The sequence below is a fragment of the Phocoena phocoena genome, chromosome 6, assembly GCF_963924675.1.
Source record: "Phocoena phocoena chromosome 6, mPhoPho1.1, whole genome shotgun sequence".
Classification (NCBI taxonomy): domain Eukaryota; kingdom Metazoa; phylum Chordata; class Mammalia; order Artiodactyla; family Phocoenidae; genus Phocoena; species Phocoena phocoena.
Window position 1 is genome coordinate 64288149 of NC_089224.1, and position 19095 is coordinate 64307243.

The window sequence follows — 19095 nt, forward strand, 5'->3', positions numbered from 1 at the left end:
CCAGCAGACCAATGAGTGAATGAATAAACAAACAATTTCTAAATGAAAAACATATACAGGTCTATGTGCCTTAAAAAAAAAATACACTTATTGGGGCCTATGTTAAAAAAGTCTGGAGAGCACCGGTGTTGGGAATTGCTCACACAAGCATGTCAACACTGGAGCTAGTAACAGAAACCTCATTTTAGTGGGGCATTTGGCAAGAGCTCTCAACAATCTAAAGAAGGAAACAGAAGGCATTGTTACCTGTAAAGTCACAGAGCTGAGGCAAAGCATCCAAAATGATACCAACCAAAGGCAGGTAGAGGGCAGCAACTTTGACCTTCACCTCTGGTTTGACACAACGCGGGTCCAGGTCGTGAGAACTGAGCAGGCTGTGGATGGCACTGACAGCTTTCCTTTGCACTTTGCTGATCCTATTGGCACCACACAAAAAGCCAAAGGTTAGAGTGAAGCGAGGTTGACCAGAATGCTCCTAAACAATGGGGTGACGACGTGAAAACCAAGCAAAGCAGGGTAGAGGCATACAGAATCCAGAGACAAACTGCCTGTGTTCTAGTCCTGGCTCTGCTGTTAGCATGATCTTTAAAGCTCACCATGTTGTAGGATCAGTACTTCATTCCTTTTTATTGTTGAATAATATTCCATCGCATAGTCAGATCACATTTTATTTATGCATTCATCAATTGATGGACATTTGGGTTGTTTCTATTTTGGGGCTATTATGAATTATGAATGCTGCTATGAATATTTGTGTATAAGTGTTTGTGTGGTTATAGGTTTTTTATTTCTCTTGGGTATCTACCTGAGGGTGGAATTACTGGATCATCTGGTAACTCTATATTTAACCTTTAGAGGAACCACCAAACTGTTCTCAACAGTGGCTACATCACTTTACATTCCCACTAGCAGTATAGGAAGGTTCTATTTTCTCTTTGCCAACACTTGTTATTATCTATCTTTTGTATTACAGCCATCCTAGTGGGTATGAAGGTGCTAGGAACTGAATGTTTGTGACCTGCCTCCCAAATTCATATGTTGAAACCTAAGCCCTAATGTGATGGTGTTTGGAGGTGGGGCCTTTGGGAGGGCTTTAGGTCATGACAGCAGAGCCCTCATGAATGAGATTAGTGCCTTTAAAAAAGAGACCCCAGAGAGCTTCCTTGCCCCCTTCTGCCATGGGGGTGACACAGCAAGAAGATGGCCATCTGTGAACTAGGGCGTGGGTCCTCACAAGACACTGTATCTGCCAGCTCCTTGATCTTGAACTTCCCAGCCTCCAGAACTGTGAGAAATAAATTTCTGTGGTTTATAAGCCACCTATTCTAAAAATATTCTATAATATTTTTGTTATAGCAGCCAAAAGGAACTAAGACAGAAGGGGTATTTAACTAGTTTTGATATACATTTCCCTGATGGCTAATTACGTTGAAAACCTTTTCACATACTTATTGGTCACAGCTTCGTTGGAGAAATGTCTATTCTGATCCTTTGCCCTTTAAAAAACTGAGTTATTTGTTCTTTTATTATTGAGTTGTAAGATTTTAAAAATATATTTTAGATACAAATCCCTTATTAGATCTATGATTTGCAAATATTTTCTCCCATTCTATTTGGTGTCTTTTCACTTTCTTAATGTCCTATAAAGCATAGAAGTTTCCATTTTAATGAAGTCTAACATCTCTTTTGCTGGGTGTATTTTTTATGTCAGATCTAAGAAACTACTGCCTAATTAAATTTCATGAAGATTACCCTTAAGATTTCATCTAAGAGTTTTATAGTTTTAACACTTATAATTAGGTCTTTCATCCATTTTGAGTTAACTTTTGTATATGGTGTGAGATAGGGGTCCAACTTCATTCTTTTGGATATGGATATCCAGTTTTCCCAGCACCATTTGTTGAAAACACAATTTTTTCGCCATTGATTTTTTTCGCACTCTTGTTGAAAAGTCAGTTGACTATAAATGTAAGGATTCATTTATAGACTCAATTCAATTTCATTAATTTACATAGATCTATCTTTATGTCAGAACCACAGTCTTGACTACTTTTGCTTTGTAGTAAGTTTTGAAATTGGGACGTGTGAGTCCTCCAATTTTGTTCTTCTTTTGCAAGATTGTTTTGGCTATATTGGAGTCCCTCGAATTTCCACATGAATTTTAGTATCAGCCTGTCAATTTCTGTAAGGGCCAGCTGGAATGTTGAGAGGAATTGCACTGAATCTGTAGATCAATTTAGGGAGTATTGCCATCTTAACAATATTAAATTTTCTGATCCATGAATACGTCATGCCTCTCAATTTATTTAGATCTATTTCTTTCTAATGTTTTGTAGTTTTCAGTGTACAAGTCTTGCACTTCTTTTGTTAAATTTATTCCTAAGAATTTTACTCTTTTGATGCTACTTTAAGTGCAATTTTTCTTTTAATTTCATACTGTTCATTTCAGGAGTAGAGAAATGCAGTTAGTTTTTGTATATTGATCTTATACCCTGCAACCCTGCTGAACTCACTTACTACTCTTTTTTTTTTTAACAGTAGGTTCTTGTTGGTTATTTTAAATATAGCAGTATGTACATGTCAATCCCAAACTCCCAGTCTATCCCTCCCTCCCACCCTTCCCCCCAAGTAACCATAAGTTCATTCTCTAAGTCCGTGAGTTGCCTATTACCTGTAATAGTTCTTTTAGTGGGTTCTTTAGGATTTTCTATAAACAAATCATGTCATCTGTGAATAGAGATAGCTTTACTTCTTCCTTTCTGATATGGATGCCTTTTATTTCATTTTTTTGTCTAACTTCTCTGAGTAGAACTTCCAGTACAATGTTGAATAGAAGAAGAGTGGACATTCTTGTCTTGCTCCTGACCTTAGAAGGGAAGTATTCAGTTTTTCACCAATAAGTATGATGTTTGCTGTGGGTTTTTCACAGATGCCTTTATCAGGTTGGGGAAATTCTCATATATTTCTAAAGGGTGTGTGAAGTGTCTTTTTTCAGGAAGAGTTAATGGATTTTGTCAAATCCTTTTTTATAAACTTTTAATTTTATATTGGAGTATAGTTGATTAACAATGTTGTGATAGTTTCAGGTGTACAGCAAAGTGATTCAGTTATACTTACACATGTATCTATTCTTTTCCAAATTCTCTTCCCATTTAGGTTATTACATAATATTGAGCAGAGTTCCCTGTGCTCTATAGTAGGTCCTTGTTGGTTATACATTTTAAATATAGCAGTGTGTACATGTCAATCCCAAACTCCCCAGCTATCCCTTCCCCCCACCCTTCCCCCCTAGTAACCACAAGTTGGTTCTCTAAGTCAGGGAGTCTGTTTCTGTTTTGTAAATAAGTTCATTTGTATCATTTCTTTTTAGATTTTGCATATAAGCGATATCATACGATATTTCTCTTTCTCTGTCTGACTTACTTCACTCAGTATTTATTCACCTATTGAGATGACTGAGTGGGTTTTATCCTTTATTCTCCTCATATAATGTATTGCATCAATTGATTTTCAGATGCTAAACCAATCTTGCATTCCTGGGATAAATCCTACCTAGCCATGGTGTACAATCCTTTTTGTATGTTGTTGGGTACAGTCTGCCAGTATTTTTTGAGGATATTTATATCAATATTCATATTTGTCTGCAGTTCTCTCCTGATGTCTTTGTCTGCTTTTGCCATCAGGGTAATGCTGGTTTTATAGGATGAGCTGGGACGTGTTCTCTCCTCTTCTAATTTTTTGGAAGAGTGTGTGAAGGATTGGAATTAATTCTTTAAACATTTGGTAGCATAACACAAAGATGCTAGATAATTTCCACATTCTTGAAAACCACTACGGATTTAATGATATGTGGATGTTTGTGGATGCCACCAGGTAAGGGGGGTTCCAGAGAGATCCTTTAGAAACTAGACCTGTGGCTCCTTTTCAGGAGTTCAGGTACTGAGATGTGTCCCACTGGCCTTGCGCCTCATATGGGCAGGTGTTGGTGAGTCTACTAATTACATTGGCAGCAAAAGGAAGTACTGATCAAAAGGAAATATTGTCAAAGGATAAGATGTTTCTGAGATTTTCACCCACATGGTAAAGTCCGTGATGGTATTTTTAATGACTCTCCAGGAGAGTAACTGACAACACCGCGATCAGGGATTACTGTGTTGCCAAAGGAGTGGCACTCTTAATTAGTTTCCTCTGGGGGCGTAGAAAAGGTACCTTGTGTGTATTTGTGTGTGTGTACACGTGTGAAGAATGTACCTACCTGACTGAACATAATCACATCATGGCTTCTGAACATACTCTACTCTGCTGCTAGTATTTAAAATAACAGCAACAATTTTAGGAGGAATCAAAACAGATGTAAAGGCTTTTTCCTTAGACATTTCACTAGAAGAGAAATGGAAAATAGAAAGTACCGTTTATGTAAATACTAAAGAGCACTTTTAGAAATCACGTAAATCCATGCTATTAAAGGACAATTAAGACAAAGCATGTGCGTGTGTGTGTGTGTGTGTGTGTGTGTGTGTGTGTGTGTGTGTGTATGAAGGCAGTTTTCTCTGTGCATAAGCCTCCTTCTCAGCGCCTTTCAGCATATTTGTCAGGGCACTTTGTGTTGCTGTGGAAATTTATATTAGCTACAGAGTAGAAAGTTCTATTGAGAAAACTGAGAGGAGTTTAGTTAGGGTTGAGAGAAGACGATGAAATTGAAACCTTGGAAAATGAAGCTCTCTAAGGATACACTTGACACCTGAATTTCTGGAAGGAGGCAGAATTCAGAGCTAAGAACATCAGACTCCCCACAATGACCTGCTGGGCGACAGAGACCTACATTCACTTAGGCAATATCAGTATGGGCAAAGCGCTTAGGACACATTTGTTATTGAAGTTACACAATCTTGTGCTCCTGCAATTGTTTCATACAAGGATGTCCTGTTTTTGCCACAAAATTATAAGCACTTCGAGAGAACTTGAGAGTTTCCAATCAGACAAGAATCTATAACATACAGCCATGCTGCCATTAGTCAGCGTACTCTATTCCAGTGTCCTCTATTAGCAGAGGAAGGAAGAACGTAGGCATTGTAGGAGTAGGTTCCCAGGAAGGGAGATGATGTGGTATAGGAGGGTGGGCCCTGAGGAGGGACTCTCAAGACCATGGCTCTAGACTTGGCTGTGCTATGTAACTTTTGGCAAGTTCCTTCAGTTCTGTGGGCCTCATGTGAACACCAAAAGGGCTGAACCTAAATTATTTTCCAATCCTAAGCCTTCTTGGATTTGACCCCCTGAATGGTGAGCTCTCTGGGGGCAAGGGATTTTGTCTGTTTTGTGCATTGAAATATCTCTGATATATTCCAACACTCAACTATGTCTGCCCCATGGTAGGCATTCAGTAATTGCTGAATGGAACGTGTAGTATTGTGGAAGGCATTGTCTGCTTCTGTCCAGTCAGGTCTGATCCTTTGGGCTTATGGAGCAGAGGAAAAGAAGGAAAGAACAGAAGTGTCAGTTCATTGACTTCAAGTCCAGATTTTGCCACGTGCCTATAGGCGATCAGGTTTATAAGCAGTGAAAGAACGTGTAAGCCCTGGACCTGTGGCATCTCTCTTAGACTGGGAAGGTCTTTTTGCAAGAAACCTAATCTGGACACGGGGCAACTACCTTCTCATCAGTGGCCACTTCCTTTGTTAGCACTGATGCAAACGGCACCTGGCTGCTGCCTCTGTGTGCACACATCACCCAAGGCATGCACTAAAAACAGTGCTCCTGCTTCTAAGGAGCTTACGAATCAGCATCCCTGGGAAACCTGGTAGAATTGGAAACTTCCTCTCAAAGAATAGGAGGTTGAAAAGAGCTATTTTATGGTTTCTCTCCCTACCCCATGCCTTTCCACATTCCTATAGCAGCATTTTCTCTAAACGTGTCTGCTTCTACTCTTTGGAACTGGTGAATGGCGGAGATTTTCGCGTAGCAAGAGAGGCTGAACTGCAAACTTCAATAAGGAGCAGCTTTTTTTTTTCTTTGTGTTCCATTATAAATGTCTGAAACATACCCTTCCCCTTCTGCATCCAGGGCAGCGGCCAACTCGGTAAAGAGAAGCCCAGCGAGGAAGTGCTGCTGGCGGTACTCTGGTGTCAGATCAAACATGCTGGCAATCTTCTGGTCCTGGAAACTGGAGCAGGAGCTGGAGTTCTACAGAAATGCAAGGAGCAGTTCTATGAGTGACAAGAACTGGAATTAAAATCATGATGGCTAGTGTTTATTGAGCACATGCTATGGCCAGGCTCTGTAGGCACGATGCAGTGAAGCAGGTACCACTTGTGTCCCCATGTGACAGATGAAGAAACTGAGACTTAGAGTGTTCACTCTGCGTTCCCAGCAAAGAGGATTGAAATCCTAGGATCACATCTGGACAGGGAAATGGGGACTCTATCCACTGCTATGGTTGTGAGCAGGTGATTCCTCTGTAACAAACTGCCCCCTTTATTTAAGGCTCCTGTTACACTTCTGAAGATGGCTTACATACATTCTCTGAATTTTGCTGGCCTGGAAACCAGAAGCAGCGTCAGGCAGGGAAGTGTCAGATTGACCAGTCCTGGGCAATTCCTGTGTTCTTATCTTGGGGGCATACTTTATATGTCACTAGGAGAATCCAAAATGTCTCTGGAAAGCCTTTCCAGTCTGGTGAGGCTGGGGCAGTCAGAAGGGGAATGTGGGAGAGGACCCAGGGCAGAGCTGGCACGTCTGGAACAGCTGCTTGTCAGTGAGCTCTTTCCCAGTTCACAGGAAGATGGTCATGCAGTGCACATCTGGATCATGTCATTTGGCATGAATAGCTAAGAGTTTTAAAAAATTATTAAGACAAGCCTTCTCCTTTGGGCTAGTATTCAAGGAATATGCATCAGAAAGAAAACCTAAGAAGAAGAAATCTTGTCTGCTGCTCTGAGCTACTGATTTGTTCCCTATAAATGGAATGTGACTATTAAACAGCATTTCTTTAAAGTTTTTCTAGAGGACACTAGTCCCCCGAATCATCCATGGAGGAAAAAAAAAGATTTCCAGAGTCCAGTCATATTGGGAATCACTGCTTATCATATACAGCCTCCCATTTCCTCTCCTACCCCACAGGCATTTATAATTTATATGAACAAGTTAGAGACACTTGGATGTCCTACTGCAAAGAAACCTGTTAACACAGAGTTTTCAAAATGGATTTGTCTTTGGAATTCTGTATTTGCATAATACCTCTTAACATCCTGTAGAATCTGGGGCCCACCAAACTCAACCTGCAAAACATTGTTCTACAAAAAAAGATTGGCCATGTCAGTCAAAGCCTCATCTCTAAATTTTAATATAACTGTTACTCTTCTGGGCTGATGAAGAAAAAGACTTGTTGGAAATACGTTCTCTATAAAACGGAACATTTGATTAGTTTACAACGAGATCTTTTTAGTGTTTCAAGAGCTAAATTATCTGGAATATGATTCAAGGAGGAATCATCTCGTGCCGAATTCCATTCTAAAGCAGAATCAGCAGAAAGTTCTAGGATCGTTCAAAGATATAATATCCATGTTAAAAACCACTACTAGATCATTTGGGAATCAATATAAAGGAAGCTGTCATTTCTTAAATTTTATGGTGTTGAGGTTTAGGAAAAGGGAAGTGAGCAAAGGAGACTGTCAAGCTAGAGTGGAAAGATGACTTTCAGACAAAAGGAAGATCTGTGACTTTTCTATGAATTACACATTTTTCGTAGTGCATATGGATTCCTTTTGCTCTACTTGACCTCAGCAGGGATCCTTGGACCTAGGAAGAAAGCAATCACGTAGCTTGTAAATGATTAGTTAGAAGGCACAACTATGGCCATACTTGTGTGTATCTGGATCAATTGATCTGGCTTGAATAGCTCAATTTTTCTTCTAATTAAGAAGACCAATCTCTACAGGAATAAATGACTAAACTAAGCTATTTCAATGAAATAGCTTAAACAATTTTTCCGGTTAGCCGATTACCTGGGAAGATACGGAGGGACAGGGAGACGCTGGAGCAGTATCAGTATTCATAAAGAAGAGGTTCAGATTGAGGTAATGTTCGTGGCTGCAGAGAATTCTCAGGAACTCTAGCCGCATGGAAATGAGCATTGGAAGGTTGTTGAGCTTGGCTGACAGCTGGGAAGAAAAATGAGAAGAGAAAAGAGGTGTTTAAGGTGAATGGAGTTGAGGTTGACAGACACAAAAATATCCTTTCTCCCCAGATTAAGACAATCAATCGAATAAAAACGAATGGGACAGGGCAACAGATGGCAAGGTCTGCATTACCGGGAGGCCCAGTAAATTTTCATCCATTACTGTTCCCTTTAGTGATTCTAGTCTAACAGCTGTCTGAAATGAGGATGCTTACTGCAACTCCCACCCCTGTCAAATCTCTAAGACCATGGCAAGCCTGTGTTAAAAATAATCTGGAGGTATGTCTTCAGTGTAACACGATATAATTTCACAAAAATCCCACTGTGTCTGAGAAACTAAATGAAGGAGTTGACCCTACATGGGGCCACACAAAACTAATGGAATAGGACTGGATGACTTCAACGCCACAAGTGTTCTTTTGTGGTTTCTAATTAAAGGTCCCCCTGGGAAGTTCTCAAACCAGTTCCCTAGATGAAGGCATCAAATTACTTAGAATCTAAGTATGTAGTCCCTGCATAACAGCCAAGGAGTTTGCCCCAGAGTGGGAGAGGAGGAAGCGGAGGAGAAAGAAAGAGAAAGCTGGAAGAGTTTCCAAGAAAAATCTTCCCTTAAACAAACCAACCCTGAAATAAGCAATGAAAAGCTGGCAAAGGTGACAGTCTGGAAGAGATCTCTTGCTTCCCTCAGGCAGGTTGACAATTGAAGGACCGAGACTCTATGGGCTGTGACTCAGAGACAGCTTCTCTTAAGGCAAAGTAAGGAAAGGAGGGTCTTGATGGACCTTCTACCTCTCAATATATCATTATAAATACTCTGCTGCTGCAGCACAGGAAACCAAGCATCTCATCCTTACACATGGCCATGCTTCCCCTTCATGCACTTTAAGAGCAGTTTTATAAACTATACAATTTAAATGAGCACATATTTTCAGTCATTTTAGGAAAACCCATTGTGATATGGCATTTTGCCTATAGAATCTGTAGTTAGACAGTTAGTGGAAACAAATGAATACCATTATGTATTATAGAAAAAAACAGAATATATGACTTCTGTGTAAAAACATTTACCAGAACCCGTACTCTTGTCAATGTGCATTACTGGCTGATTTTGGACCAATGGGAACACCAGCAAATTGAACTGATTACAACTCGGTCTTATGCCCATCACTTAATGGCCACTCACAAAGTTGTTGGGTCAAGCCAGCTAATAGAATTTGAAAGCACAAGATTTTTTTTCTTTTACATTTGAATAAGCCTGTTTTAGATCTTTTATTTAAATTATTCTTTTTTTAAACATCTTTATTGGAGTATAATTGCTTTACAATGGTGTGTTAGTTTCTGCTGTTTAACAAAGTGAATCAGCTATACATATACATACATCCCCATATTTCCTCCCTCTTGTGTCTCCCTCCCACCCTCCCTATCCCACCCCTCTAGGTGGACACAAAGCGCCGAGCTGATCTCCCTATGCTATGTGGCTGCTTCCCACTAGCTATCTGTTTTCTATTTGGTAGTGGATATATGTCCATGCCACTCTCTCACTTTGTCCCAGCTTCCCCTTCCCCTTCCCCATGTCCTCAAGTCCATTCTCTAGTAGGTCTGCATCTTTATTCCCATCCTTCCCCTAGGTTTTTCATGACCTTTTTTTTTTTTTAGATTCCATATATATGTGTTAGCATACGGTATTTGTTTTTCTCTTTCTGACTTACTTCACTCTGTATGACAGTCTCTAGGTCCATCCACCTCACTACAAATAACTCAATTTCGTTTCTTTTTATGGCTGAGCAATATTCCATTGTATATATGTGCCAGATCTTCTTTATCCATTCATCTGTCGATGGGCACTTAGGTTGCTTCCATGTCCTGGCTATTGTAAATACAGCTGCAATGAACATTCTGGTACATGACTCTTTTTGAATTATGGTTTTCTCAGGGTATATTGCCAGCAGTGGGATTGCTGGGTCATATGGTAGTTCTATTTTTAGTTTTTTGAGGAACCTCCATACTGTTCTCCATAGTGGCTGTATCAATTTACATTCCCACCAACAGTGCAAGAGGGTTCCCTTTTCTCCACACCCTCTCCAGCATTTATTGTTTGTAGATTTTTTGATGATGGCCATTCTGAGTGGTGTGACATGATACCTCATTGTAGTTTTGATTTGCATTTCTTTAATGACTAGTGATGTTGAGCATTCTTTCATGTGTTTGTTGGCAATCTATGTATCTTCTTTGGAGAAATGCCTATTTAGGTCTTCTGACGATTTCTGGATTGGGTTGTTTGTTTTTTTGATATTGAGCTGTATAAGCTGCTTGTATATTTTGGAGATTAATCCTTTGTCAGTTGCTTCGTTTGCAAATATCTTCTCCCATTCTGAGGGTTGTCTTTTCATCTTGTTTATGGTTTCCTTTGCTGTGCAAAAGCTTTTAACTTTCATTAGGTCCCATTTGTTTATTTTTGTTTTTATTTCCATTTCTCTAGGAGGTGGGTCAAGAAGGATCTTGCTGTGATATATGTCATAGAGTGTTCTGTCTATGCTTTCCTCTAAGAGTTTTATAGTGTCTGGCCTTACATTTAGGTCTTTAATCCATTTTGAGTTTATTTTTGTGTATGGTGTTAGAGAGTGCTCTAATTTTATTCTTTTACATGTAGCTGTCCAGTGTTTCCAGCACCACTTATTGAAGAGGCTGTCTTTTCTCCATTGTATATTCTTGCCTCCTTTATCAAAGATAACGTGATCATATGTGCATGGGTTTCTCTCTGGGCTTTCTATCCTACTTCTATCCATTGATCTATCTTTCTGTTTTTGTGCCAGTACCATACTGTCTTGATTACTGTAGCTTTGTAGTAGAATCTGAAGTCAGAGAGCCTGATTCCCACAGCTACGTTTTTCTTTCTCAAGATTGCTTTGGCTATTCGGGGTCTTTTGTGTTTCCATACAAATTGTGAAATTTTTTGTTCTAGTTCTGTGAAAAATGACATTGGTAGTTTGAGAGGGATTGCACAGAATCTGTAGATTGCTTTGGGCAGTATAGTCATTTTCACAGTGTTGATTCTTCCAATCCAAGAACATGGTATATCTCTCCATCTGTTTGTATCATCTATAATTTCTTTCATCAGTGTCTTACAGTTTTCTGCATACAGGCCTTTTATCTCCTTAGGTAGGTTTATTCCTAGGTGTGTTATTCATTTTGTTGCTATGGTAAATGGGCGTGTTTCCTTAATTTCACTTTCAGATTTTTCATCATTAGTGTATAGGAATGCAAGAGACTTCTGTGCATTAATTTTCTATCCTGCTACTTTACCAAATTCATTGATTAGCTCTAGTAGTTTTCTGGTAGCATCTTTAGGATTCTCTATGTATAGTATCATGTCATCTGCAAACAGTGACAGTTTTATGTCTTCTTTTCCAATTCGGATTCCTTTTATTTCTTTTTATTCTCTGATTGCTGTGGCTAAAACTTCCAAAACTATGTTGAATAATAGTGGTAAGAGTGTGAAACCTTGTCTTATTCCTGATCTTAGTGGAAATGGTTTCAGTTTTTCACCATTGACAATGATGTTGGCTGTGGGTTTGTCATATATGGCCTTGTCATATATGGCCTTTATTATGTTGAGGTAAGTTCTCTCTATTCTTACTTTCTGGAGGGTTTTTATCATAAATGGGTGTTGAATTTTGTCGAAAGCTTTTTCTGCATCTATTGAGATGATCATATGGCTTTTAGTCTTCAGTTTGTTAATACGGTGTATCACATTGATTGATCTGCGTATATTGAAGAATCCTTGCATTCCTGGGATAAACCCCACTTGATCATGGTGTATGATCCTTCTAATGTGCTGCTGGATTCTGTTTGCTAGAATTTTGTTGAGGATTTTTGCATCTATGTTCATCAGTTATATTGGTCTGCAGTTTTCTTTTTTTGTGACATCTCTGTCTGGTTTCCGTATCAGGGTGATGGTGGCCTCATAGAATGAGTTTGGGAGTGTTCCTCCCTCTGCTATATTTTGGAAGAGTTTGAGAAGGATAGGTGTTAGCTCTTCTCTAAATGTTTGATAGAATTTTCCTGTGAAGCCATCTGGTCCTGGGCTTTTGTTTGTTGGAAGATTTCTAATCACAGTTTCAATTTCAGTGCTTGTGATTGGTCTGTTTATATTTTCTATGAAAGCACAAGATATTTGCATTTGAAAGAAGACCACATTGTGGCCATCTTTCATAGGTCCCTTGAAACTTCCATGAAGACAGAAATTTCAAAAATAATTTTAGCAATGTTTAGGAAAGAGTAAAGTGCAGTTCCCAAAACATCCTTTGCAAAGGTCGGGACCCAAAGCAGTAGTCTCGGTGGCCCAGTTTTCACAAGGATCTTGCTAAGTCAGTTTAGCCAGAATCCCTCACTCTTGATATCTGATCACTCTTGAGATCTGACCAAATTCCTCATCCCTCACGATCCCCCAGGTGGTATATGATCACCTGGCCTGCCTTCAGCAAAATCCTGTTAGGTTAGTTTGGCCAGAATTCTTCCTTTACCCCTGATGTTTCCTCTTAGTAATTTTTCATCCACTGACAATTCCTACCCTGTTCCTTGGCTATAAATTGGCATTTTTCCTGTTGTATTCAGAGTTGAACACAATCTCTCTCCCCTACTGAAAAACTGTGGTGCAGTGGTCCCTACACCTCTCACGATGGTCCTGAATAAAGTCTGCCTTACAGATTACCACGTGTCATGCATAAATTTTTTCCTTAACAGAGGCTAACCCTGGGCTTATAGTGGTGTTCCAGTATCTCCTTTCCATATATTCAACTTCAAGTTTTGAAAAACATATTAATTTATATTTGCAATTCATCCAGTGACCTGCCATCCTAAACACCTGAGGGAGATGGCAAAGAGAAATGGCACATTCCTCCACCACTCCAATCTGGTGGGATAGGGACAGAAGATCAATGCAGGGTCAGGACGTCAGGCTGCACAAGATGTTGGTGCTCTGGGACTTCTGATGTTTCCTTAGGATCCGCTTTTTATAAGTCATCTTCCATATTAGGAGTCTCTTTAGAATAGTCATGGTCTTTTTACTGGGGAGAGGAGATCCTTTTATTTTACAGATGAGGAAATGAGACCCATAGAAATGTAATGACTTATCTAAGGTCACTAATTTCCTAGATAAGAAATTTAATGACTTATCTAAGGTACAGAGTAATTAACCTACTGTACCTCGAGTTAGGTAGCCATGGCTCTTTCTTCCCTGGAGAAGTTACATAACTCCTCTAAATTTCAGCCTTATAATCTGCAAAATGTTGACAATGACACCTTGCAAGGATCAAATGATGCAATTTCTATAAAGTGCTTAACACAGTGCCTTGTCCAGGGGTGGAAGAAACCAGGGGTGGTGACAGTGATGGTGATGGTGGAGGTGCTGGGTGGTGATACTGGTGGCAGTGAAGACAGTGGTGGCGGGTAGCGATGTTAGTGGCAAGGATAGTGGTGGTGGTCCTAAAGTAGGAATATGGAAGGAAAGGAGCAGCAGCAATAATAACTGCTACTTACATTTCTATTGTTGGGACAGTTTGAGGAGGATAGAGGACAAAAGAAGAATTCCATTTGAAAAATCTGGGGCACTGATAAGATGCTCCTGGCTTATAAAATACGGTCGGCCCTCTGTATCCACAGTTTCTGTATCCATGCGTACAACCAACTGAGAATTGAAAACTATTCAGAAAAAAAAAATCCAGAAAATTCCCAAAAGCAAACCTTGAATGTGTACTGGCAACTAGTTTATAGAATTTACATTATACTTGATATTATAAGTTATCCAGAGATGAGTTAAAGTATGTGGGAGGATGTGTGTAAATTATTTGCAAATACTATGCTATTTTATAGAAGGGACTTGAGCATCCATGAATTTTGGTATCCTTGGGGGAGCTGGGGAGGGGTCTTGGAACCAATCCCCTACAGATACACCAGAGGACAGTATTTGCTTCATGCCAGGTCAAATTCAGTCTCTTTGATTTTACCAGGGTCCTTTAATGTCAGAATTTCACAACTACAATTTAATTAATTACCCTGATAGGAGAAAAGAGACCTCATATTTTCAGTTCTATACCTGGTCAAAGACTGAATGCTACCATCATGTAATTTCTGTTAAATTGAAGAAAGCAGCTCATATCACTAACAAATTTCAATTCCCGTAGATTAACTTGTTGGCTCTTCTGTGCTGGGTTGGTAAATGCTTCAGGAATTCACACAAACCAGTGTGTCTACAGACGTCCATGGCACAAAACAAATGACTTGAAGAATATACCACAAAACCCAGAATGTACAAGAGTCAAGTTGCCTAACTTGGCAATGAACAAAAGAGCGTGCCACAGCAATGAGCATCACATCAGATGGAAAGGAACCAGAACAACAGGGCTGGGTCTGAGGGAACACTCACCTGGTTGCAATAATGTTTGATGAGGTTAAACACAAAGCCACGATCCATGAGTGAGAGGAGGTCATACAAGAAGAAAGCCAGGCTAATGTTGATCTTTTCCGCCTGTTCAATTTCCTTAAAAACAAACATACAAACACCCACATCATTTGGTGGTAAACCCTGGTCATAAACTCCCAGGTCTCTGATGGGAAAGTTGGGACAGGCAGGTCCTATGTTTTTAGCCAGTGTCCCTCTGGAAGATACTGAGCAAAGCAGGCAACCCTGCAAAACTATAGCAAATATAATTTAGAACTTAATTGATGCCATGAGTGTTGAATGAAGTAATTCCTTATCTACTGTTAATATTTAGATACATTTCCTTCTAGGCTTTTTTTCCTACGTGCATATTTATTTGTATATAATTGAGCTCATTCTCTATCTACAACAGGGTCCTGAATTTATTCATTCAACATTATACTATGAACATTTTCCCACATTCTGGTTTCTCATGTTTCTTATATTTCTTTATATTGCTCTACTATAATTTATTTAATTCTGGTAACTATTGTTTTGGCAAAAGTAACTTGAAATGTATTCACTATCTTCAATGAGATAGACTCAATTTGTAAGGACTGTTGCAGAAAATCTAATCAGGATAAAAAAACCCGTTTTTACTTAAGGATATTTTTTTTGCAGTACGCAGGCCTCTCACTGTTGTGGCCTCTCCCGTTGCGGAGCACAGGCTCCGGACGCGCAGGCTCAGTGGCCATGGCTCACGGGCCCAGCCGCTCCGCGGCATGTGGGATCCTCCCGGACCGGGGCACGAACCAGCATCCCCTGCATCGGCAGGTGGACTCTCAACTACTGCGCCACCAGGGAAGCCCCTAGAATTTTAAATTCTGCTTCAAATTTTAGAATTTTGTTTTATTTCATTTTCCATATTTTTTTTATTTTCTACTTTGAAATAATTTCAAACTTAAGGAAAAGGTGCAAGAATAGTAAGAAGGACTCCTTTAACTAGACGCATCAATACTTGACATTTTGCTACATTTGCTTTATCATTCTCTCTGCATATACAATTTTTTTTCTGAACCATTTGAGAGTAGGTTGCAAATATCATGCCCATTTACCTCATAATACTTCAGGGTATATTTCCTAAGAGTAAGAATATTATCTCTCGTAGCTACATTGATACAATAATTTAAACTATTGCAATTCCATATTGTAATTTCTTGCTAGCAGTCCCCAGCCCCACCCCAGGCTCCTGTCCAGTATAACATACTGCTTTTAGTTGTTATGCAGTGTGTTAGTTCCATTTTAATTACTGTTTTAAGACGATGCTTATTTTTCTTTGATTGTGAAAATAACATATGCCCAAGGTAAAAAATTTCAGAAAGTAAAAATGACACAGTTACCCTCTGAGGTTTTACTAAAAGGGCTGCAATCTCCGAGGTGACCACATTAACAATAGTAGTTATGTCATCTTTGAAACGGTCGGAAAAACGAGTCCTCCGAAAATTGTCCCGTTTGTCCATGTTGTGTACATACTGGGCCATGCTTTTCACCTGCAGAGAAGATAGGGGAAATGTCAATGTGGAAACTGGTGACTGCTTGTACACTGTGGAAAAGGGGAAAAGCCTGGAAGAAAAGCTCATTAACAATGGACTTTCTAACACTCTATCTGTGCTGGTGGTTGCCCAAGCAGGCTCTGATCTGAAAAACACTCCTGACACCCGGATGGTTACCATGGTGGCAGGAGGTGGGAAGGGTGCCCCCTTCTTGACCCCAAGTCAAGGGGCTCCCTTCTTGCTGCTGACAAAGCCAGGGAGCTTAATTCTTTAGCTGCGGTGTCACAAGACTCCCTTTCTCTCAACTGGGAAGGCAGACCTAGACTGGGCCCCTAGGGCCACTGAGGCACCACCCTATCATGGCACACAACACATTCCAGAAAGAGGAAGTGTTTATGAGACTGTTTTTGATGTGCACTGAAGTAATTTCTGTCTCTGAAACTACAGCAAGGAGAAGAAGAGAGAAATGGTAATCTTATGTCAAGTTTCCAGTTGAACAGGACAGTTTTTCCAGAAACAATTCTATAGTGTGCTAGCTGGAAACTTAACCACTGCTTGGAACATTACCTCTAGGAGAAATTATGTTCTGAGTTTTATACGACTAGCTTGCTAAATATACATATCTATGTATATATTTATATTATATAATTATATATTTAAAATACATATTTAATGTATATGTAGTTTAAATAAAAACCTATATATCCATCAGTGATTCTCTGTATTATGACTAGTACAATACCAGCTCAATGCCTACCACAATTTTAAGTCAAAATCGTGCTTATTTTTTTGGACTTCTTCCTGGGCCAGGAGATTATGGGTCAATACACCCCCTTTTGATACAGCCTGAGGTTGCGTCTTGCTGGAAGCTGCTCAGAGCTAGGAGGAACAGTCTGATGGGAAAGGCTGGGAGAGGCTGTGGTCAGGTGCCTACCCTTTCCATAAATGTGTCCACACTAGTCTGAGAGTCACTGCATAAAGAAATGGCCCTGGAACTTAAACCACCCACACTGGCCTGAAGGTGACCCACTAGGTCAGGGCTGGAAGAGGAGGGGAAAATGACTTTCACTCCCAAGAGTGCTAACCGCAGACATCTGTTTCTAAGAATGCAGGGGTAGCAATATTTTTAGCACTGAGATAAACAGAGATTAACCAAAACAAAACAAAACACAGAAGAGGTAAGTTAAGAAGTGAAAACATACAGATAGGTAAATGTGTTTTCTGTGTTCAGATAATGCCATAGCTAGTTTGGGGAAGATCTAAGAACATAAAATCCTGAAGCCCAGGGTGAGAACCACAGTTTCTCTTCACAGTAGAGTCCCCCTTGGCTCAGGACACACTAAAGTGTCTGTACCCCGCAGAGTCACATGTACTTGATGGAAGACCTGAATGAGAGGTGGGAACTGGACCCAATATTTGTCTGACAAAACGCCTCTCTATGATCCTAACAAAGGACCGAGGAAGACGAGGCCCCTTTGTTTAGAGCTACCTGCTCCTAATTCCCTGCTGCCTAACCCCAGCACCCGGCTTTTAGAACTCACTCTTGTGTTTGCCTCCTGCCTGCTGAGTGTGGCCATCCTACAAACAAACAGATAATCCTCACAATACCATACTTCCAACCACTGGCCTCTTGCCAGACTGTCAGCTACTTGCCAACTACTATGTTCTTTGCATCTCAAGAGAGGAACACCCAGTGGAAATAGTAGTGGAGACTTGGCCCGTTATCTGTAGGGTGGGATAAGGCAGGAAAATATTTTCCTCCACATTGGCCTCTGTGACCCATTCAAAGCTGGGATACCAAGAACCCCTTGGTGTAGAACTTCATGTCCTGGGTAAACTGGGTCACCATTTACCCAAAGTCTGGCTCAGCAGTTTCTAGAAGCATGGGAATTTATTCATTAGCAAGTGTGAAATCTGCCCAAGGATTGTGTTCAACAGCTCCGATGCCAAAGTGGTTGTTCATTAGCACGTGGGCATTAATACAACTAAAGGATGTTAAATTGCCCAGGTTGTTGGCTAAGCCCAAGGAGGCTGTCGCTCCTTTCTCCTCAAGCTTCTTGGGAAGAAAACTTTTGGTTTTGCAACAACTTCCTAGGCATCTGTAAGGCAAATGCAAAAGCAATGCGTGGAGGACTGGGCGTCCTGTCTGGGTCCAAGATTGGTTTCCTTGCAAAGTTCTGGCTGGGGCTGATAGTCTCCATTTGCCTCCATATGCAAACTCCAGCTCCCTTTCTTGCCCTTCTCCATCTACCTCTGAGCCCTGGGAAGCTGATCCCTATAGACAACATCATTCAGGACTCCTTGAACTTAGGCTTCTGTTTGGACCTGGCAAATGGGAGGCACCATCAGGGGACCAGTGGGCGGGAGAAGAGTGGTCTGGGTACGCATCCACTCCACTGCCCTCATCCCTGTGCAGCGTGCTTCTGGCAGTGGCAGTGTTTCTCTGAGATGCCAGCCCCTTGTCACGTGGACCTTCTTCTCTGCCTCAGCTTTCTCTTCCCCCAGTTACACTATTCCATACCCTTGCTTCTTTAGAGCTAGGAGAGAGAAATGCTTCCAGCGCCTTCTGCTCCCAGGGTGCCTCACCAACCCTTATCTGCTCCTGTAACCTGGCACATACCCTGGGCAAAGTCCCTTTGATAAATGCTTTTCAGTTAACTCTTTTGAACAATGCGAACGCTGTCTCACGAGGACCCTGACAGACTTAGTTATAACCTGCAGAGCCCTGGGTGATCTGCATGTTGACCAGCCCCCTCCAAGCGCTCGTATCAGTAGGACTTTCTTTCCAGCTTCTGCAGCTGTTTACCATAAAGGACTCCTAGAGGAAGGAGGGCTATCAGCTTTAGCTTTTGCTTTCTTCCCTGAGCCTACTGAGTCCTAGTAAACAGATGTGCAAGACCAAAAGCAATTTTCACCTGTTCCACGGTTCTCAGATCCCTGCAGTTAGGGGC

At 40.6% G+C, this 19095-nt stretch overlaps 1 protein-coding gene across 2 annotated transcripts in view; it reads right to left on the reverse strand.

Moving 5' to 3' along the window:
- Positions 1-19095, reverse strand: part of DOCK8 (dedicator of cytokinesis 8) — a 222625-nt gene that overhangs the window by 45860 nt on the left and 157670 nt on the right. For both annotated transcript variants that reach the window (XM_065878473.1, XM_065878474.1), the window contains 5 exons: positions 15992-16141; positions 14598-14711; positions 8001-8156; positions 6041-6180; positions 247-416 (listed from right to left, as the gene is read on the reverse strand). In XM_065878473.1, coding sequence (XP_065734545.1) covers positions 247-416; positions 6041-6180; positions 8001-8156; positions 14598-14711; positions 15992-16141 — 730 coding nt within the window. The remainder of the gene's footprint in view (positions 1-246; positions 417-6040; positions 6181-8000; positions 8157-14597; positions 14712-15991; positions 16142-19095) is intronic.